The 24,249-nt window shown below is 33.8% G+C and overlaps 1 protein-coding gene across 1 annotated transcript in view; it reads left to right on the top strand.

The window, feature by feature from the left end:
• The window catches only part of LOC145243718 (polycystin family receptor for egg jelly-like), a 144,744-nt gene that overhangs the window by 84,207 nt on the left and 36,288 nt on the right, over positions 1-24,249 (top strand). The window contains exons 14-19 of the mRNA XM_080106771.1: positions 4,311-4,550; positions 5,950-6,418; positions 12,795-12,976; positions 15,433-15,666; positions 16,639-16,812; positions 19,144-19,304. Of these exons, the coding sequence (XP_079962897.1) occupies positions 4,311-4,550; positions 5,950-6,418; positions 12,795-12,976; positions 15,433-15,666; positions 16,639-16,812; positions 19,144-19,304 (1,460 nt within the window). The remainder of the gene's footprint in view (positions 1-4,310; positions 4,551-5,949; positions 6,419-12,794; positions 12,977-15,432; positions 15,667-16,638; positions 16,813-19,143; positions 19,305-24,249) is intronic.

The following is a 24,249-nucleotide window of genomic DNA, read 5'->3' as shown; positions in this document are numbered from 1 at the left end:
AAGCTACCCCCGCGAAAAAAATACAGGGTTCCATTGAAAATTTCGTCTAAATTTCTGAGTTTGACAGAAACATTCCCGAGTTCGACAAGATACACCTGAAGAAAGACGAACGTTACATCGAAACGTTGTGAAAATCACACTCAAGATGAGAACAATAGTCCGATGAATCCAAATAATATGAATAGCCAATCATCATCTCAAAAATTCAGAAACGTCAGTTTTTTCCTTCGTAAACTTTTACTCGTTGAAGATAATGTTTGGTCTTTGTATAAAGCATAATTTTCAATTTCTTGGGAGGAGAAAGAGAGAGAGAGAGAGGACAAGAGAGAGAGAGAGAGAGAGAGAGAGAGAGAGAGAGGACAAGAGAGAGTTGGCAAGAGAGAGATAAAAATAAAGAGAGGACAAGAGAGAGAGAATGATGAAAATAGAGAGGACAAGAGAGAGAACAAGAGAGAGATGAGAGGGAGTGAAAGAGTGGTGGGACTACAAATATTATAATAACTAAAACGTAACTAAACTGAAATTTAAATATAAAGTCTGATTGCTTGTAGGATTAACTTTAGATGAACTTTTGACTAGAATCAAAAGTGTATTATCTGTCCTGATACTACACTTCATTTGTTATGTTCTCCGTCAGCAAAGGAGAAATATTCCTCGTTTGATGCAACTTTTATTTTTGCCCCAATATAAAGTCTTCGTTTCTGGGTAGCTGGATTTTTCTCATATTAAAAACTGACTTTGTGTCTAACTTTGTCTATCTGTGTCCAACTTTGCCCTGCTGTAGAGGAAAATAAATAAGGGACTATATTTTAAATCCACGTCAATCTTTGAAGCAAAACTCTGCACCATTCTTTCTCTCTCTCTCTCTCTCTTTCTCTCTCTCTCTCTCTCTCTCTGTCTCCCTCTCTCTCTTCACATCCAAAGTTCATTTAGTCACTGAAATAAACTTAATTCTGAATCGGTTTGTAATCAATAGGGCTATGACAAGAGAATATTCTTATCATTCTTTTGTACTCTCGGGTATATATCCGACAGTTAGACACAGTTAATCAATCGAGAACCACATCACTCTATATAAAAACATACAAGGTATTAATTGATATATACTCGAGTCAAAATAATGAAAAGAATATTCTCTTGTCATAGCCCTAGTAATCAATTATTTTAACACGTTATGAATAGATTAAGTGAATTTAAGGTTCGGTTCTGCAAAACGTACAACATTTAAACAACACGGCTCTGCGTTTCATTTGTTTATATTCAACCTTAAAATCTTACTTCTGTATGCTAAAAAAACTATCATCCGTGTTTGATATACACGATTTTTATCCAGATTAACATTGAAACATTTATAAACATTGCAACAACTGACAATGGGTTACTTGACATGTGACGATACAGATGGACGCTTACTGGATTTGAAGCGCGCATGATGTCTTGCTTGTCGTGTAACGTTACCTAACACGTTGTAGCCTCAGTCACAAAGTAGACTAAGAATAGAAAACTCGCGTTATTGTTGTTGTTGTTGTTATTGTTGTTGTTGTTGTAACACGATCTTTATTCCGTCATTCTTCCGCCGCACGTGGCTTCTCGTCACAGCCGTGACATCTCTAACGTACTCGTCCTCTCCATCCTCTAACGTGATCGTTCTTTTTATAGTTTTTCTTTTTCCTTCGCTTGATGTAATCTTGCATGCATTTCCATATAGCCGTCCACAATTTGATGTAGTCGAGCAGCTATTTTCAAGAGTAAAAAAGCGCGTCCTCACAGTTACTGATTTGTAGTCGTTAAAAAAGTGCATGCGCGAACATTTTCCCGTTTTAAAAGAGGAGATAAAACCATCGCCATTGACGAGAAATTTGATTCGAGTAATTGGGAGCTCGCTTTGATAGTTTTATTAGTGCTGTTCCGGTGCTGTCTGAATAAAAGTCCTTAGTGAGGTTTAGAACGTTGCTGACATCAATGGTACTTTTTCATTTTTTTTTTTTTACATGACATAAGTCGTTTGTTTTCACTGTTCAGAAATAGCTTTATATTATAATCGATTGGAAATGTAATACACATCCTAAGAGGCTATGTTACATTCGGGAACATTTATTTATCTAAGCTAATAGAAGAGATATTGCGAGCCTCTCTCAGCCATATCGTTATTTGCATGGCAAGTGCTCGACTGAGCTTCATTCTATGATCCTCCTGTAAATCTTGCGCAGCAAACACCCAACTAGCTGTAACAGCTACTAGCAGTTCCCCTTATTCTCTAGCTATGCCTAAATCTAAGCGAAAATTGCATGAGCAGAAGTGATTTATTAAAACTGCTCGTCTGTGAAACCTAATACCACGGAGCTGCCTTTTGGTTGTTTATGACATGGTTGCTTTAAAGTCCAACGTGAACACATTCTTAAAGAGTCGCCCTCTAAAATAAATGATTAAACTTCCATTGCGGTGTCCATTAACCGTTATCCTTGAGTGGCTTCCGGGCCTTGATGAGTGGTGACTAAATGAGGAAGAAATGCTCATCGAAAAATCCTCAGATTTTGTAAAGAAAGCATGTCACGTTTACTTTAGAGTCAAACATTCACGGGTGGCATGTTATGTGCCCTGCACTATATACTAGGCAGTGTTTTTTGGGGTTTTTTTTTCATTTAAACAAACACTATTAAAAAAGAAAGACGTTAACGATTAAAATCCCATGATGCCAGTGTCTTCTGAAAAGTCTGAAAACGTTCTCCCGGCGTTATCAAACGCCCATTTCACAGCTATTTTTTTTTTTAAATTTTTTTTAAATTCTCTTTTGTTCTCCAGCTTTTTGTTCATTTGTTTTTTCACCTGACGATGATTCAACGAAGAATCGAAAGTAGTCGTGATAAATATGGAACTTATATTAATTTTGATTTGATTTGAACACAAAAACCATCATAAGAAAAATCGAATAATAAAAGGAGGTATAATTTAGCAGAAGCTTTATTATTTTGTTATTTCAAACAATGTGATATAATGTAAATTTTCATGAATAAATAAGTACAAAGTTTGCTATTATGTTTTACCGATATCTGAATATATGAACTGCTGATATGAACCTCCTAGCACTGCACAGAAGAAGCATGACACTGCAATCAACAGGGGCCAGATCATTACACGAAATGCTTTAATTTCTCTTGATTCAGGGGTCGAGTTGAAGCTCAGTCAACATTCAGGGGTAGCCTATTTTGTGGTCTGTATTATAAATTACATTAATTAAAGTAGATGTTATTTGTTTGTTTTTGTTAGCAATACTTATTGAATGAATTCAATTATTTATATGGAAGCGCATTTTTACCTAAATGCGAGTGGGGAATAATTTTCCATTTGACCAGTTTGGTAGCCCCAAATGGGGAGCGACATATGTATTATTTTTCAAATATAATTATCTACTGACACGTGTTTCGTCGTTTACAACTCAGCAGAGTGGCTGAATCTAGCGAGATTCGAAATCGGGACCATGTGATAAGAAGCCTAAGCCTCTCCCACTGAGCTATCTCGCAAGACTATTACATTTTTGCGGGGGTACCAAACTGTTTTATTTTGAGCCTTGGTGTATTTATAATGTTTTTCTTTCTTTTTTTCTTTTAATTGGCTATAAATGTGGATGCAGGAGGGTTGAGGGCGAATTATTCTTATTTTATTTTTTATTTTTTTCGATTTCAATATTTTATAGTTTATTTAGTTTCTTGTTAGTTATTAAATACTGTTAGTATATTTGTGCCAATTAAAAGAAAAATATATAAATACACCTAGCCTCAAAAGAAAAGAAAAAGAAAACAGCAACAATCGCTCCTGATGATTTGTTTTTTCTTCTTTTTATTCGTCTATTTATTAATTATTTCTTTTTAATTTAGTGCACCAATCGGGAATAAGTTAAATATGTTATCCTTAAATTAAATTTTTATTTATTTTTATTAATTTACTTTGATCTTTGTTCATTTATTTTACTTTTTCCGATTGGGGTCTAGTATTTGTGTATAGCCTAGTTTCTTCTACTTATTTATTTTTTAATGCGAGCTGGGAATAATTTATTTCAAAATATAGTACAAAGTTTGTTCTAACGTGTTTAAGTCATCTGAATATAAGAATCTCTGGTATGGGACTATTATTTCAAAAGCTCTACCGTATTACTTTAATGGTTATGGCTTTCAGATTCAGGACAACGAATAGCTTCGAATCAAGTATTATACTTGAGATTATATTAGATTTCGTTACAAACTCACTTAAATCACAGTCATGCAACTTCCTAATCTTTCTACAAGTTTTTTTTTTTTTCATTCTGTCGTCAGGTGCGGAATCTTACAAACACAGCCTTCAAAGTGGCTGGGCAGGTGACCCGAACGATTTTAGCCAACCGCATTCCAGGTGAACCGGCGATGGTACTGAAGTCAAAGTTGTTTACCATTGTGGCCGAACGGAGCACACCGGAGAATCTCAACAATTCCGTGCTAGCATCTGGTGCCCTGAAACTGCCGTCCGTTCAAGAACTTCTTCCAGGATCAGAGCACCAACAATATATTGATACGAAAGTTAGCAAGATTTCTTTTTTACTTATAATCTTCCGCTTTCACTTGTGTTTATTAGCCATTTGGAATATTCCATTTTCCTTTTAAAGAATGTTGGGATGATAACGGTCAAAGCGAATTATAGATAATATAATACTAACAATGGTAGGAGCACTTAGAATACTGAGACTATGCAACGGACAGTAATATAGATAGTAGATATAGAAACTACAATAGAAGTGAAAGAAAAAGACGCAATCAAGAGAACTGGAAATTCAAAATTTTAAATCGCTTATCCCCCTCCAAAATAAACAAACAAAAAAAAACACAGTAGAGTCAGCTGTAACTGCATCAGATAGTCGAAGGGTCAAGGACGATGGAAAGACCTAGAAGAGAAAGCGCTAACGAACCCTTCACTGGATGAGTGCGAAAAGGACTAGAAACTTGGGGAAGTTTATTGCAATCCAAATTCCAGTGAAGACCAATGGTCGCTAGCAACGAGAAATCAATAGTAAACGGCTGTTGCGATGATGAAAATTCATTTGCAAAAGTTATCGAAAGAGGTGGAGAGTATTGGAAATTTGGAGACACTTGTCGCCGCTTAGTGTCCAGAGAACACTACAGGTTGTTCTCAAGGAGAAATCTTTGATGATGGTCTGTGTTAAAACTCCTAGTTAGCAAAGCTAACAGTAATAATGTGGAGGCTAATTCACATGAGCTGTAATGAAAATAGAAACGGAATTGAAATAGAAAGAATGGGACACCCCACATGGAACCAAGGAAACTAAAACTGCATAATCGTAAATTAACCCCCCCCAAAAAAAATATGCCGGCAACAATTGGCATTATACTAAATCGTAGAGAAGGGTTGATGAGGATGTAAAGACTAAGGAGAGAAAGCATTATCTGGATGAGTGCGAAGAGGACTGGGACCTTGGGGAGGTTGATTGCCACCCAAATTCCAGTGATGACGAATACTCATTGCCAGTCAGAGATCAATGGTAAGCAGCTATTGCGATGATGCAAATCCATTTGCAAAGGTAATCGAAAGAATTGGGGAGTAATGGATAACTGAGGAAACTTTTTTTCATCCAAACTCCATGGAACGGTGAGCAATCTCTGATGATGACCTGTATGAGGACTCCTAGTAAGTACAAATAATAATAGATAGGTAAAGTTGTATTATTTCTATTTGATAAAGTGGTTAATATCATCGATACTCTTTAAGTTAGTCGAAAATCAATAAGCCATATTAGTTAGTCATCTCTACTTCTTTAAACTTATCTACATGCGTCTCTTAGCCTTTCGCGTGGATGGTTATAATGTAGGACCTTAATTTTTAATAGGTACATTCGTTTGTTTACGTTCGTCTAATTTATTTCGGTGAATTATTTTGTTTAACTGCACTGTTTGAATTTTTCAGGTGCTGCGAGTTGTTTCCAACCCGTTCCAATGGGTCCCAAGTGCGAAGCACATAAAGTCCAATGTCATTTCTTTGGATCTCTACGGATCCGACGGAAACCAGATCGAAGTTTTTAATCTTTCTCAAGACATCTCCATCGATCTTGATGTAAATCAGGACGCACCTTTGATGCTGGTGAGGCCCAACTCTACCCTGAACGAAACAATGAGCATGCACTCACTCACGATTCCTTCCGAGGAGAACTCCTTGCAGTTACGCATACAACCTGTTAATAGAAATATAACGCTTCAAGTTTTTATACGTCATCTGGTTCGACCAACGGAGACAGAATACGACCAGCTTTTTCAGCTCCCCTTCAAAAAATCCAAGGTTGGAAAGCCATCGAAACGTGACTATACACTATTTATTCCCGGAGAAAAGATTAAACAATGGGGCAGTGGTCTTTATTTCATTGGAGTAAAGCAATTCAGTAAGTATATGCATTTTCGATTGGCCTAGACGATATATATATATATATATATATATATATATATATATATATATATTAGTGATGAGACGATTCCAATATTTTCCTGATTCTGATACAATTACCGATTCCACACTAAATTCCCAAATCCGATACAATTACCGATTCCGATTACGATTCTTTGTAAATTTCTAAATATTAAACTATATAGCTGTATTTTTCTAGGATTACAATAGAAACACACATGTTAACTGTGCAGATATTTTCCCAAACGTTAAAATATACTTGTGGATGAGGATCTATCGATTTTAGCTTCAGTGGTGGTTAAAAATCAATAAATAATTATTATTTTATCATTAATAATGATAAAATAATAAATATTTATTCCAGCAATGGAAAATTTTGCTTTAAACAAAATCAAATTATAAGACAATTAAAAGAATCGTCTTGGTATCGGAAAATCGAGACAAATGTTTCCGATTCCGATACCCTTAAATATTCCGATTTGTCCGACTCCGGATTCCGATTTCGATTAATCGTCCCAACACTAATATATATATATATATATATATATATATATATATATATATATATATATTCCACCTTGTTACAGTGCGAGTATTCTAACACGATATATACACATATCATGTACGAATAGTATCACTAGAAATAATTATAGTAATAAGTATGTCTTCCCCTTTAAGAACTGGGTTGTTATCGTTAAGTACTTTATGTTGAAATGTAAAAGTCGGTCACTTAGCCCACGTGCGTAGATCATCTAATCACTCTAGACTATACTTGAATGACATTTACGCTTTATGAATGTAAATTTCAACTAAATTCTCGCCGCGGTTCGCGCCGGCCGAGGGGAATGTTCTTTGCTAATCGAGTCAGAGATGGCTTCCTCACGGGGCACACATCCCATGACCGGAGGAAATCATGACTTCTTACACTGAGGATTCCCGAAAATATGAAATATTAGTGTCTAAAGGTATTAATAATAATAATAATAATAATAATAATAATAATAATAATATATATATATATATATATATATATATATATATATATATATATGAGCAAACAGTTAATAAAATGTTAAAAAAAACACTTTGAAATGAGTTAAAACATATTTAATCTGAAAAGGAAACACTAGATAAATGGATAGTCCTTAATCCGCGGAGTTTCGAAGAAATACTCTCCTTCTCATCAGAGGGTAGGAATTAGCAATATATATATATATATATATATATATATATATATATATATAAGAGAGAGAGAGAGAGAGAGAGAGAGAGAGAGAGAGAGAGAGAGATGACAAAATCGCTACATTACAAATTCCAAGATTTTATTCATCTTAAGATGTATTTCTTTCAACGTGTCAAAACGTCCACTTTTGACGATATATGTTTCGTAATGCAGAACAATCATATAATTATTATGTTAAGTTTGATTATGTTCCGCACCGACTCTTCAGAAACATAGGAACATTTTAACTTTAAAAAGAAATTAAAAATAGATCAGTATGCTTACATAAATCCGAAAGAATATTTGTTTCTTGTATTAAGATTGGGGCTATGACAATATGATATTCTTTTTATTGTTTCGACTCTCGAGTATATATCCGACACAGACACAATTAATCAACTGAGAACCACATCACTCTACATAAAAAACATATAAGATATCAATGGATATATACCTGAGAATCAAAACAAGGGAAAATATACTGTTGTCATAGCCCTAGTTATGATATAAGATCCGCGTTTTATTTTATGTTATAGATAGTATTAAATCCCTGTTGGATTATATATATATATATATATATATATATATATATATATATATATATATATATATATATATATATATATAAATTATTAACGAGATAATGTTTTACCGGTAGTTTCGTATCAAACACTTCGGAAACGTAGGCAATACTGAGCTGCGCGTACTGTAAAATTTTCGTACTGTTCCGCGCAATGCAAACAACTTGCATCGTAATTGCTGAATCCGCGATATTTGAGGTGTGTCAAATTATTAACAAGGCAGTTTCATCAATAAAATGGGTCGTAAAGGTGGTTTGAGTAGTTCTGAAAAGAGTACTATTACAGAACAACTAGCAAAAGGTAAAATAACCCTCGAAATATCGAAAATGATAGGAAGGTACCATCAAACTGTGAAGAACATTGCTAAGAACCATACTAAGGTACGTAAGAGAGCTGATAAAGGTAGAGTTGTTTCACGCCGTTTTCTGCTCCAAATTAAACGTGAAGTTGTTAAGAACCCTGGGCAGATAAGTCGAGAAATTTTTGACCAAGCCGAATGTCTCAAAAAGTACTCGATGTCGCCTTCTGAAAGAAGTGGCAAAGTCTGTTAAGCCTGTGACAAAGCCGCCATTAAAGCAACATCACATACAAAACCGATTTAAATGGGCAGAGGACAACATGAAATTGGATTTTTCCACAGTTTTGTTCACGGATGACGTTCGTGTCACTTTGATGGCCTAGATGCCTGGAGCAAGAGATAGGTCCTAAATGGATGACAACAAAATGGTGGTGGGATAATGATTTGGGTTGGGATTATCGGAGATTATCGTTGGCCCATGAAGAATCCCAGAAGGCGTAAAAATGACGTTAAATGCTTACACAGCTTGTCTGAAGGAACATTTTGAACTATGACTGAAGAAGAAAAGATTGACGTTCAGAAGAACCATTATTTTTATGCAGGATAATGCTCGCTCGCATGCAGCAAACAAAAGCAAAGAGTATTTGTAGCAACTGGGGTTCTCTGGGCTACGGAAGATGGAGTTGCCTGCGAATTCACCATATTTGAACCCAATGGAAAATCTTTGACGTGTCACGAAGTGACGCCTCTATGCAAGTGGACACCAATTTAAGAGCAAAGATAAATTGTGGAATACTCCCCAAGAGGTATCGCGAGGAGTAACTGTTGACGAAATCACAAATTTAACTAATTCTGTGGACCAACCTGTTTTACAAGTTATTCATAAAAAGGATCGGATATCCCCTACTAATTATGCCAACGTAAAAATTGCTATGTAGTTATTGTGTTCTAACCCGTTTTCCTAGTTCATTTAATGTTTGAAAATTATTTCAATAAACAAGTTATCGATATATTGTTTTTTCTCAACCCCTTTAATAACTTGACACACTGAAATCAACAGATATTTCTATCCTCTGCCATAGTTTCGCTAATACTGCTTTAAATACTTTTATTTTCTAACTGGAGTCGCTGAATAGTATTGTAAACATTTTCTCAAAGTTTCATGGATTTTCATTCACTTTTTTCTCAAATATTTTTTTAAAAAATGCAAACTCGTTAATCATTTGATACGCAGTGCATATATATATATATATATATATATATATATATATATATATATATATATATATACCCTGTAATATATATATATATATATATATATATATATATATATATATATATATATATATATATATACCCTGTAATAATTATTAAATACCTACAGGAATCATCAGTGCAACGTATTCGCTATTCGGAACGGGAGACAAGAAACAAATCAACACGGCCATCTTCAACCGCGAGAAATATCGTTGAATTTTAAACATTTATTTTTTTAAATGTCTTAAGTCTCTCAGAGTGATCAAATTGTTATAATATCATGATCTGCGCATGCGAGCTAAAGTGACCGACGATTTCAACTATAAAGTGCTCAACGATAAGAAACGGGTTAGCATGCCGCCCGGCGTTACCCGGACGCAAAAGACACTAAAATCTAATATATTTTACTTCGTGCAAATTTCGTGTTTATTTTTATAGAGCCAATTCTCGACTGATTATTATATTGTGCCCAATATCTATTATAATAAAGTCATGTTTCTATCTGTTTGTTAGTCCCCCGACAAAAGGATGGTGGACCTGTAAATTCATCCTTGTCCGTTCTTCCGTTCATATGTCCGCACTTTTCTCAATAACTACGACCTGGATTTTTTTTTAAAGTTTGCACAAACATTAAACATGATATGAGTAAAAAAGTAACAGAACGGATTTTCAGGGAAAACTCCGGTTGACCGCCTAGGAGTTTCTTTCAAGCTAAAATGGCTAAAATTGACACTTTTGTGCTTATTAAATAAATTGATTCCTTGGATTTTTATAAAACTTTCTGAAAAGTTGTAATAACTGATTTCTATATAATTTTGTTTGTCTATACTTCGCGATAAGTTTTGGGTGTGCCCCAGGGCTAATACAAACACTCCATTTTGGGGACTATTTTACCATATTTGTCCAAAATTTTTTGTGTATGTCTAGTTAGCAGTTTTGCATGGTGCTGAACTTAAATTTAAATATGTAAAGGCCTTAGGGATTTTGGGGCTAAATGGCGGGGGGCAAATGATGGGCTTGGTCATTTGTTTTTTTGTTTTTTTGCATAGTGCAGAACTACAATTTACATATGTTAAGGCCTAAAACTGAACCGTTTTTCATTTTTACCAGGATTTGACGTCCCCCTGGGGACTTTTAGGGCTAAATGGTGGGATGGGGGGGGTGGAAATGCTGAACTTAGTCATTTTTTTATGTCTCGTTCACTGTGCACTCACGGAGGACCGTGCATGCTTCACTTGTGTTTTTTTTTTACAATTTGCCTGATATATACAAAAGGCAGAATGTTTCAAAATTAATTTCTATACTGAAAACGGAATTTGTACACTCTCATTTCCCCCATTAATATCTATATATGCTACGATGTATTTATTCAGAGAAAATCTACACTCAAATATTTACCTAATTTACATATTACATTAAAAATATATTTTTAATAATTAACCCGGTGTTAGTAATCGTTTTAGCAATAGCATTGTTTCAATTGTGTTTAAAAATATTATTTAAAGTTGATTTATTTAGTTTATTTTTAATTTAATTTATTTTTAACAGAAGTAGGCTTTATTTAAAAGAAAAATATAAGATTTATGAACGCACTTCAAATTTAAATCGATGGAATACGGCTGTTTACAGAGACGCACATTTAAAGCGGAATGCAAAAATATATATAAACATATATGTAGTGATATATATATATATATATATATATATATATATAGATAGATAGATAGATAGATAGATGTGTTTGCGCGTGTGTGTACGTTGTAATATAATCGACAAAGAAAACGATGCAGCCTTTTCTTTGGAACTGCCAGGTCAATCGTTGAATGATAAGGGATATACAAACTGCCATTAAGCGACGCTCTTTGTGTAAACAAATCGAGCGGAGGCATTTGGACGATGTCAAAGCATCGTTAATTCATTACCCACACAGCAGCAGCCGTATAGCGCAATGGTGAGAAGCCTTGATTGTCATTTGGGCGGTCAGGTTTCGATTCTCGCTGAGGCAGTTGCCTGTCTAGCCGCACTGATGAGCTGTGAAACAGCGAAACAGTACTGTATGTGGAGGACTATATATATATATATATGTGTGTGTATGTATGTATGTGTGTGTGTGGTGTGTGTGTGTGTGTGTAATAAATTTCACAGCGAACACAAGAGCTATGACAGTCAACGAACCGGAAATCAAAGACTCGAGTTTCGCCCTCATTTAGGCTCATCAGTTAGACACATCCGGATTCGAAACTCGAGGCAAGCACTCTACCAACTGAGCAAACGCCCCAACACATAAGAAATTCTATTAACTAACACAGATCAAGCAAACCGAAATCTGACTGTGAAAAGGACTTACTTCGTCTCGACAAAGGACGTGGTTATCTAACTAGCTAATAACTAATAGTTTCAACTCGAAAGGACGATGCCATCCAGCAATGCTAACCTAGCGAGCTTTAATGATATATGTACATATATATATCACCTCTTTCTTTATATATATGTGTGTGTGTGTGTGTGTGTGTTTGTGTGTGTGTGTGTGTGTGTGTGTGTGTGTGCGCGCCTAAATATAAAGTACACGATATATCATAAAATTAAATTTCCCTGCATACAGGACAGGATGTTTTATTTTCTATATATTTGCCGTTATTTCAATAAATTTAAACTCTTCACTTTTTTCTGAAGAAAAGAACTTGATTAGAACAAACCAGGTAAAGCTCAACGTTTTTTTATCGTTTATTCTTCTTTTAGATTTGGTTTTCCTCTATTTTCCTATTTTCACACGCCCATATACATCGATAAACTGTAAAATGTCAGTAGTTTTCAAACCTGTATCGTTAAACTTGTATTGCAGCATGGACCATTATCACTATGAATCGAGAACTCGGCACTTTTAAAATGCAACAACGAGATCGGCCCTTTAAATTCGAAGGCTTACTCTAATGCATCAGTGTTTGTTAATAGCTTGGCAATTTCACGTATTTTTTTTATTTCCTTGTCGTTTCAGGCAACAACACCAACTCAGTTGTCTACGATTACTATGACACGTTGGACATGGACCCGGCTGAGGCGACCGAAACTGGCCCTGCAAAATCAACCGTCCTTCCGAGTTATTACATTCAGTTTGTCATTTCGGGATGTCGATATTGGAATGAAACCCAGGAACAATGGGTGACTGATGGCTGCAGGGTGCGTACAAGAATTATTACATTCGCTTATTTTGCAGAATAGGACGTCTCATCCTAACATTTAAAACAGCCTTAGTGAATCATTTTCATTAATGTGTGCGTGCGCGTGTTTGCGTGTATGTGTGTGTGTGTGTGTTATAGTGGTCATATATTAGTCCATAGAGATTCTAGAGTCGACCTAGGGCGGAAGCGCGTCCTAAAGAAGAAGATTGGGGCTGTAACATGTGTAATGAAATGAGTTAGCTCGCTTTGATCTCCTGACCAGGAAAGAGTTGACCATTTTTATCAACTTCTATCGCGTGCTCAGATCGTCTGAAATATTGTCTCTAAGTGGGTAAGCAAGGAAAAAAAATTGAATGCTTGCACAAATCAGCGCTGAGCTTAGAAACCAAACACAGTAATCGTAACCCGCGAGCTGTCACTGCTGCTTATGTTTATGATTGTCTCTAATCACTACTGCTTCAACAATTTTCTTGGGTTAAATCAGGAATCGTTTTCTACGTGGAAATGCCCTTTATACGTGTGTAACATGCATTTAATAAATTTCCCCATTCTTAATCTGTGCCTAAACCTAAACGTAGATTCCATGAACAAAGCTTCTTTCTTAGAACTGCACACCTGGAGAACACCCTTACGTTTTCCTGCTTTCCAGCTGACTACGTCTTAAAGTGCAACGTAAACAAGTTCTTGATGAGTCGTTCCTCTTCAGTAATCCAATTTACTAAATTTACACAACTAACGACTACTTTATTGTCCCATTGACTACTGTACACTCATTAACCCTTATCCTCGAGTGGCCTCTAGGCCTTAATAAGTGGTAACTTCTTTGCAAAAGAAAGTTATAGTTTCAAAATGCCGGTAAAGTCTATTCCAATTAGCAATTCACGAACAAAAGAGTCGCTGATGATTACCGTGGATGTGAACGAGTTTTTTAAACGGTAAAATGTCAGTCCATCCAAATGAAACCATGGTACGTACGTCTCTGAAATCTGTAACATATTTTTGCAAAAAAACACTTTGATGCACTTTTTTTTATGATTAGAATCTCCGTTTCATTTTGATATTGTAAATCCTTGTCTTTTTATATTTATGAATAAAAAAAAAGCATAGCCAATATAAGTTTCATATCCATAGGAATTTTTGTTCCAAATTTAAAATATACACACCCGGCCTTTTGTTTGTTTCCGTGGTATTGTCCTGTGCGGGTCTAGACGTTTCACCCTCTCAGGCTTTGCCTTCTTACTCTTTGAGAAATGATTATATAAAAATAATAAATAACCTTGAGTCCGATGGAGGGGCATAGACCATCCACAACTTTTTAGATGCTTTAGTAGCGAGGAGTTCTTATTTCGAGGTGAGGGTGCTGGCCCAAGGCTCAACCTTCCCAGAAGGTACATACAGCGCCTAGCCTTCCCAAATGGTCACCCATCTGATACTAGCCAGGCTCAACGTTGCTGAACTTCAATGATCTGGTGTGAACCGGTGTGTCGACGTGATTGTGCCGTAGAGGAAGTGATTAGTTTATTGCTAAATACCCGAGGTGCACCTACCGGAGAATGTTAACTTTTTCTTTCCACATACTTGTTTCGAAATTACGAAAGCAGATCTGCATCATAGACCAATCGCGCATCTTGTCACCTTATTGAAAAAGTAAACATTTTTATGGCCAGCATGTTTTTTCTCAGTTTCCTAATTAGGACTGTGACAACAGAATATTCTTTTCATTCTTTTGACTCTCAAGTATATATTCGACACAGTAAGATACAATCAATCAACCGAGAACCACATCAGTCTAAATAAAAAAAAATATATAAGATACTAACGGGTATATACTCAAGAGTCAAAACAATGAAAATAATATGCTGTTGTCACAGCCCTATTTATAATATGCTAGCAGAGCTACTCGGCGTTGTCCGAGGGCTATACGAACAAGATAGGAATGATTAAAAATACGTATAACATCTTTACATTAACAACCTTCAACCTTTTCGCCTCTCTCAATCCGTCTCGATATTTTTTTTCCTTTCTCCTTTCTCTACTTTTCCACATTCCATTTACTCTGTCCATCCCATTCCTCTCTCTTGTTTTAACGTATTGGAAATAGTAATAATTATGCGAGTCGGTCGCCTCTCTTTTAAATAATTGATAACATTGGAAATGACTGAAAAATCGATCCATCACCAAACGAAATGTGATCCAGTTGTCCCGTGAAAGAATGAATAATTCTTCTTTTTATTTTATTATTTTAAATATTACTTATCCGGGTCAACGCCGATCTAGAAAATACAAACTTTTTGTGTATTTGTTTTGTAATTTTGGAACTTTTAGTTGGACACACACACACACACACACACACACACACACACACACACACATACACGCACACGCACACGCACACACACACACACAACTGCCCTTTGTATAACAGAAAGATGTATTGTTTTATTTGATTTTCAGGTGAGTTCTGAATCTACAATGCATTTTACACGCTGCCTGTGCAATCACTTAACGTCTTTTGGGGCTGAGTTTTTCGTACCGCCTAACCAAATCAACTTCGATACAGTTTTCATCAATTTGGACACTAAACTGAAGGATAACCACGCAGTGCTCATCATGCTATGTGTCGTTTTCGTTGTATATGTGGCTATCATCGTCTGGGCTCGACGAAAAGACAAACAGGACATTCTACGGGTATGCGAACGTTTTCTTTTTTATCTTCTCCTTTTAACGATTTGGTCCACATCTTCGAATATATTATCTCTTAGTCTTAGATAATGGGCGTTGATGGATATCACATGAACTGTGAATACCAACTGGCTGTTTTATTGGGGGAGGGGGTACCCTTGGCTCCAAAGATATCAGAGTCTAGGCAATTGTTGATGCGGCGTTTTCTTTGTTGGCTGTCTGTATTGTCTTGTGCAGTTCTGCTCATCCTTTGAGAAGGAATTAGTTTATTGCTAATTGACTGGGGTGCATCTACCAGGGAATACTAACTTTTTCTTTCCACACAGTTTTTATGAAAGCAGACCTTCATCATTAACCAATCCCGTAGCTTGTCACCTTATTGAAAATTTAATTAATTATAATCACTATTATAATTATATAATTATATAATCACTATTATAATTATATAATCACTATTATAATCACTATTATAATTATATAATTATAATCACTTTTATAATCACTATAATTATATAATTATAATCACTATTATAATCACTATTATAATTATTATAATTATATAATTATAATCACTATTATAATCACTATTATAATTATTATAATTATATAATTATATAATATAATCACTATTATAATTATATAATCACTATTATAATCACTATTATAATTATAATCACTATTTATCATAGCAACATCCCTATTCAAACAACAGCAAAAAAAAATACTGATTTCTTCTCGGGGACCGTTCAATAAAATTTATTTCTGAGTGTGATTAAAATGAAATTGCACTGCGTTGCAGAGGGATTAAACTCACATTGTTCAGATTATGAGTGTTTATGTATTTAATGCGTTCTCTCTAATATTCTCATCCTCCCACCAAAAACCGTTTCCTTGGCCATTCATTTCCACACAAAACTAACGACAAGCACATCTCGTCATTATTATCCAGCGATTTTTTTTCTTTCTCTTCTTATCCAGTGGGGCGTTGTTCCGTTGAAAAGCAACACCTCCGAAAATTCCTACTATTACCAGATTACAGTCTATACCGGAATGCGTAAAAATGCCGGCACCAAATCCCGCATCGGTTTCGTCCTAGTCGGAGCAAATGCAGATTCCGGGATTAGACAGCTTACAGATGAGAAAAATTCAAAGGTGAAGAAGACAATATAAACTTTATTCTGTGTTATAAATTTTTTTCCCTTAAAGTGTTTTTATTTCAGGTAAAAAAAAAAAAATGATTTGTATTTCCCAAAAAGCAATTTTTAAGAAATTTTGTTGATTTATTTTTAAATACTGTCTATAAAACTTCCTCCGTGATATATATATATATATATATATATATATATATATATATATATATATATATATATATATATATATATATATATATATATATAATAAAGCAAGATATAAACGATGATTTAGACGTTATGTGAATAAAAAGGAAAAACCTAAAAGAGTAAAAACAAAAATAAAATCAACATTTCGTCCCTATTTCAGGGGAAATCATCAGGATTTCTAGGCGAGGATGTACAGGAAGACGGTCATATATCACATGCGAAAGAGGAGAAGTGCAGTTCTCTTTCTGTTCTGGAGAGAAAAAAATTCATGATGAAAAGAGAATTTATATCTAGTGCGTGTGGAGGGGGGTCGGGTTATATACATTTTTTTTTATCAACCAGGATCTAAATTAATGTTTTGTTCATTTATTATTATATTACCTATGATTGGGGCTACATTATAAAATCCTTTTCTCTGTTTGATGGTGTTAATGTTTTAAATTAAAGCAGATTCAATAAGTCTCCGTTTTGCTCTATCTGGGATGGATTTTAAGATTTTTGCACGTCCAACGCCGAAAGAGTGGCCATATTCGACACAGTTGGAATATATATATATATATATATATATATATATATATATATATATATATATATATATATATATACACACACACACATATATATATATATATATATATATATATATATGTATGTATATATATATAGTGAGCCAAAAGTAGGTTGACAATGTAAGTTTTCCTACCTGTAAAAAGGGCACTCTTGTCACGATAGACCCAGTCTCAATAAAATGGTACTGGCTACCTATATCCTTAAAAGAAAAAACAGATCAAGTTATATTATATTTTTTAGTTGCTGAATATCGTGGAAATAGGTAGCCAAGACCATTTTTTTGATACCGGATGGCTTATCTCAGTTGGTCTCTATCATGAGAACAGTGCCATTACCACAGATAGGAAGATTGACGACATTGTCCACATATTTTGGCTCACACACACTAGACATAAATATATATATACATATATATATTTAGCTCTATCTCCTATTTGGTTTTATCGAGCTTTTACATCTGGTTGAGATTACTTTATAAATATTAATTATTTAATATTTATAATATACTTTAGTTTTACCATCTTGGGTCACTTTTGGTGAATTTAATTGTAATTTATATCTTTATTTTATTTTATATATATATATATATATATATATATATATATTAAATTGTTACCTTACAAAAGACGATATTACATTTCCGTTTGATGAAAACCGGTTTTCTTTTCTTAGTGCAGACCATCTACTAATACCAAGAGCAATAGTGTCTTCTATCATGTCTGAAAGTGACACAATATTCAACGAGCGAGATCGGAGATGCGCCGTTGCACAACTTATGCTCTCTAGCGATCCAAGTTATGACAACAGGACCATTACCAGCACCTTCAAAATGCATCGCTGGATTTCGGCCAGGGTTATGGTCTTTGGTGTTTTTTTAAGTGAGGGTCACATCATGCCACCTCATATCCACGAACCCAACACCAAAGTGTACCTAGATATGCTGAAGTGTGTGGTGATCCCCTGGTGCAATCAGGTGACCGCTACGACTTTGTACCCTTCTCTCACTGGCTCCCTCCTCCCCTAACATGAACCTGCTCGTTTTGTCATACGTCGAGAACATCGCCAACATGACCCCCCCACACAATACCAGGCGATAATTTAGGCTGAAAGCAGCTACATTGAATAGATGTCAGCTCTACTTCATAATCAAGTTACCTGAATTGATTTTTTCAATAATAATTTTAAAATAAAGCGATAAATTTATCGTTCGACACACACACACACACACACACACACACACACACACACACACACACATACACACACACACTATATATATATATATATATATATATATATATATATATATATATATATGTATATATATATATATATATATATATATATATATATATATATATATATATATATATATACTAGGGCGTAAAATAAGTTTAAATATATTTTAATTCGTCCTGATTTTGTATATATTAAGAGTCGTAAGCGTAACATTAAGCGACAGTGCTCGATCCGAGATGTGAGGGAGGATCCATTAATGTGTACAAATGCCAAAAATGTTATACAAATTTGTAAAAGTAAATGTTAAAGATTCTTTTATTCTTTTGAAATATAGGAATTTTGCCGCGGCAGCATCAACACGTTTCTTTTGGCAGCTTCATCAAGTTTTGGGCCGCTCACTTATCTTCAGATCTGGCATGATGGTTCGGGCAAAGGTGAAGACCAAAGTTGGTACCTGCGTAAAATTCTGGTAAAAGATTTGCAAACTTCTAAAACGTAAGAAAATTTTTAGTTTATTAACAAAGATTATGATGAATGAGAAGTAGGAAAGAATTCAATGATGTAGGTAATAATATTTTGCTATTGCAATTCACGTTCATGCGTACTTTATCGTCTTGTACACACATTAAAAAATTAGCAAAGAGGATGGTCGGTAATTAATCTTTGGGTTTGTATTACTGTACACATAGATTCGAAAAAGTTGTCAAAAACAAATATATAACAAATAAATGTTATCAAAGGCAAGATAAGTTTCTTTTCTACGTAACTGGATAAATTTTTAGTGTTTTTATTTAATGTAACATGTTTATTCAGCTCGAAAAGCATACAGTGTTTACCGATGTATTCGAAAATTCAAGATGGCGCCTCACTCCCTCTTTAACACGGTAAGTTTGGGAAAAGGTGTTATAAATAAAAAAAACTAGACAAAATACTATTAAAAACCCGCCGAATATATGTCAACCTATGTCACGGTAACATATATTGAGCGAGTTTTCAACAGTATTTTATCCAGTTTTTTTTTTATAACACCTTTTCCCAAACTTGCCGTGTTAAAGAGGGAGTGAAGCTCCATCTTGAATTTTCCAATACATCGGTAAACACTGTATGTTTTTCAAGCTGAATAAACATGTTACATTGAATAAAAACACGAAAAATATACCCAGTTACGTAGAAAAGTAACTTATCTTGCCTTTGATAACATTTATTTGTTATATATTATTTTTTGACAACGTTTTCGAATCTATGTGTACAGTAAAACAAACCCAAAATTATTTCTTGGCTTAATAATCGATCTAACCAAACAAATAGTAGTTGAGCTATTAATCGGAATCGGTATCAGAATTGGATAACTTGAGCCTAAATTCTTATTTCCAAAAAAATTCTTATCATATATTTTTAAACTTAATTTTCCATAATCTATATCTATATCTCTACTATTATATAAAAGGAACTGTGTATGTGTGTGTGTGTGTGTGTGTGAGTTCGTTCCCTATGGATTCCAAAACAGGTGGGCGGATTTTTGTAAAACCCTAATCTTTTATTGTAAATCAATTCCGACGTTACTCATTTTAAATAAATTGTTCTAAAATAAAATAATGTCGCCCCCAGGATTAAAATAAATTCATTTCAAAAACATCATATTCGTTCAATTTGAATAACATTCAGGTGACAATTATTTTTTTCAAGAAAGATCCCAGAGAATATTTTGCTACAATTTGAAACAAAGAAAGGAACATATTTATTTAAATAATATTTAGTTTATTTTTACTGAAGAAAAATAACTTACATCTGAAATAAGACATTTCTCTTCCAAATGTTTTATTTCGTACATAAATGAGAGTCTGTTGAAAGAAATAGAAGTAAAATATACACAGGATTCATTATATGCAAGTTCAAAAATAAATTCAGGAAACATAGATTCTAAAAAAAAAACAAAAAAAAAAAACAACTGCGCTATCCAAGTGAGTCAGAGAATTACGTAGCAGTAACGCACAATTCACCTTGAAATAGTCTAGAGTAGGAAACTGCCAACTCGGTAAATCCAAGTGATGCAATCTATGCAGCCTGGAAATATATCAATTAAAGGTCTCCAACGATAACTTATTAAACAAAAGGTAGGAAGTGACCCAAAATTGTTTGCACGGATCCAGATATGTACACTCTTGTTTCAGGCAGGATTAAATGATTTGATATACATAATACCATGATAGTGGGTAAAAATTTTGCAGTGTTATTAAGATGGAGTATATCAGAATATCCGCACGTACTGAGCAATAAAGAAATATTAAACATTCATGACAGAGAAATTTGTAGAGGAAAAGGATATTTATAAAATCACGATAAGGATTAAGGGAGGGGTGAACTACATTTGATTGCATGAATTGGAGAAAGATCTACAGGATAAGAAAATGGTTTAACTTGGTCTAACATTTTATTTGCCAAAGAAAATGTGGGGGAAATAGGATAGAACATTTGTTAATAATATATTTTAAGGTAAATATAACTATAAGCTGTTCCGTGGGCTGGTCATATGAAATGAAATGTAATAAAAAAAAACATGTTTTAGCTGGTCTTATTGAATATGGGTAACTGGGACCTATCATTATCTGCAACTATATTACTAATTATAATGTAATGCCAAAAATTGTGTACGCTCTCCCCACAGTCCTTCCTAATCAGGAACCAACTGAAATTAATCTGGTCTGTTCTAAATTTAGAAATATTGTCATTAACGAGATACGGAAATACAAAATAGGACTAAAACGAGAAGAGGAAGCGTTAGTATGTTGCGATCACATAGATTCTCAATGTTATTATAATTACTCGACCTTTCATATAAACGATGAAATAACTGAACGCGGCAACTATATATAGCTTTTATATCTTTCCAACCAGTGCCATGCATTTTAATTTTTAAATGGAAGAGAAGGAACCAACTTAGTGCTTTATCAGGGTTATCGCTCTTATCTGTTATAAATAAACACAAGCAATATTCTTGAATGTTAAAATTGAAATAGGTTTAGAAATATGTCTAAATAAAAGTGATTGCATTTCATGATTGTAAACTAATACCGAAAATACACCTATGATAATTAAATTATACTAATAACTTAATACTGCGTATATGTTTTTATAACGTATAACGATTTTAGTCATGAGAACGTATATTTAGTTAATCTTTCGCTCATTTTCGTGGTAATTTTATCTTTGGATCTCACCGCATTACAGTAAAATGTTAGTGTCGGTTTGATCATTAATACAAAGTTTCGTTTGGTTTTTACGCATAAAAATATGTGCAAATGTTTATTCCTAGCAATTTCGTACTTTTATAACATGAAAATTGCCCCTTTCCGTTTTAACTCTAAATTCTACACCTTATATAATAAGTATTATTTAGTAATTTATTAAGATATTTAAACAAATTTAAACTTGTAATCAAAATAAAATGTTATAAAATTTTATTAAGCAGCAATTCTTCATAAGTCAAGATGGCGATCTACAATAGATAGTGATAACAAAAACCTCCACTCTGGTTAAAATTTTAAGTGTTAACTATTCTACACTTGCTCTGATGGATAGTTAACTATGTTGCACTTCCAATAAAGAATTTCTGGGATTAAATTAGACACACTATTGTCAAAACTTGCAAGTCCAAATTCGACACACTATTGTTAAACTTAGATACTACAAAGATTCGATATTCTGCTGTCAAAATTCACTACTTCAAAACTCGATCCATTAAGCCAGTGAGCCTTTGAAAAATTAGGTAGTATAATCGGAAGCATATATTTGTGGTGACAGGATCACAAGGATATAAAGAGAAGCAGCAGCCATTGTTTATTTTGTTTATCATTTTTGTCTGCACCGGACACTACAGGCTGCGCAAAAAGAGGTTTGTACTAATTTTTAAGGCATCTAATCACATCAACAATTGGAGATGGATTTAATGTGAGTTAGTTCTCATCTGCTATATCGCTATGTGCGTTTCTTTTCGATAATTTTCTGGTTAGTCCACAGATGGAAATATCCCGTATTAGCATACAAATATTAGTTGTTCCCCATAAACGATAAAAAATGGTGACAAAGTTTTTATTTTAAAAAATGATTGATAAAATGAATACAATCTTAGACTTTATATCAAAATTGTAATTTATATATATATATATATATATATATATATATATATTTTATATATATATATATATATATTACAATTTTGATAATTATATATATATATATATATATATATATATATATATATATATATATATATATATATACATGATTACGTTGATTTACAAATGAATTCATAGCGTCTCACCTCATAACGTCTTATATCCTTTGAATTCTTCTCTCTGGGAATAAATACTATCGTTGGAATTCAACATATTGGACAGTTAAAGGCGCGTTTCTTCGTGTTTATTTATTGTATAATTTTTTTCTTCTATACGTATATATGTACCGTGTGCACCTTCTCATTGATTATACCTGCTCCTCCTCCCCCTCCTCCTCCTCCTCCTCCTTTCTCTTCCTTTCTCCTTTTCCCCGTGTATGCTTATCACTTTCACTGCACTGACGAAGGCTGAAGGATCGGTTGAAAATGATTTACATGTAAAATAAGTTTTAAAATTTCTTTTTATAATATAATTTTGTATTCCTGCACGTCACCAATAGAAAACGAATGAAGAAAAGTTATAAGCTTTTATACTTTTCGTATTCTTTTTTATACTTTTTCATATATATATATATATATATATATATATATATATATATATAATTATTCAGAATAATGAAATACAATAAATCTACTGGTGCGCAAATCCAGTGATTATCGGTCTTACAAAATACCGGGTGTCCATAAATCCGTGTGCACTTTAAAAAATTTATAACTTTATTTCTATTTGGAATAAAAATAATCTGTAAAATGGATTTGAAAGAGGTAAATCTATACTTTTAAAGCTTTTATTAAAATTTTATTTAACTTTCCACATGCCCTCCATCATTAGCAATACAAAGGGTAATACGATTTTGCAGTTCACGAAACACATTTGCCAAATGATTTATAGTAATGCCTGAAATCACATTAGTTATTCTAGCTTTCAAATCTTCCAATGAACTAGGTTTGGTTGCATACACAATTGTTTTCACATGTCCCCATAAAAAATCTAATGGAGTCAAATCTGGCGAACGTGGAGGCCAGTGAAATGGTCCACCCCTTCCGATCCATCTGTTAGGAAATTCCTGATTTAGAAACTGTCTAACACGCCGAACAAAGTGACAAGGAGCTCCATCTTTTTGAAACACTGTATCATCTTTCAAGTTTAATTGTTCAAGTTGCGGAATAAAGTAATTCTGCAACATATCTAAGTAGCTGTCACTGTTAATAACACGATCTTCAAAAAAATATGGCCCTATGATTCGATTTATTCCCAAAGCACAC

The sequence above is a fragment of the Euprymna scolopes genome, chromosome 22 (genome assembly GCF_053919585.1).
Source record: "Euprymna scolopes isolate OS-2025 chromosome 22, ASM5391958v1, whole genome shotgun sequence".
Classification (NCBI taxonomy): Eukaryota; Metazoa; Mollusca; class Cephalopoda; order Sepiida; family Sepiolidae; genus Euprymna; species Euprymna scolopes.
Note: the sequence above shows the minus strand (reverse complement) of the source record. Positions and strands in the feature narration are given on the sequence as shown.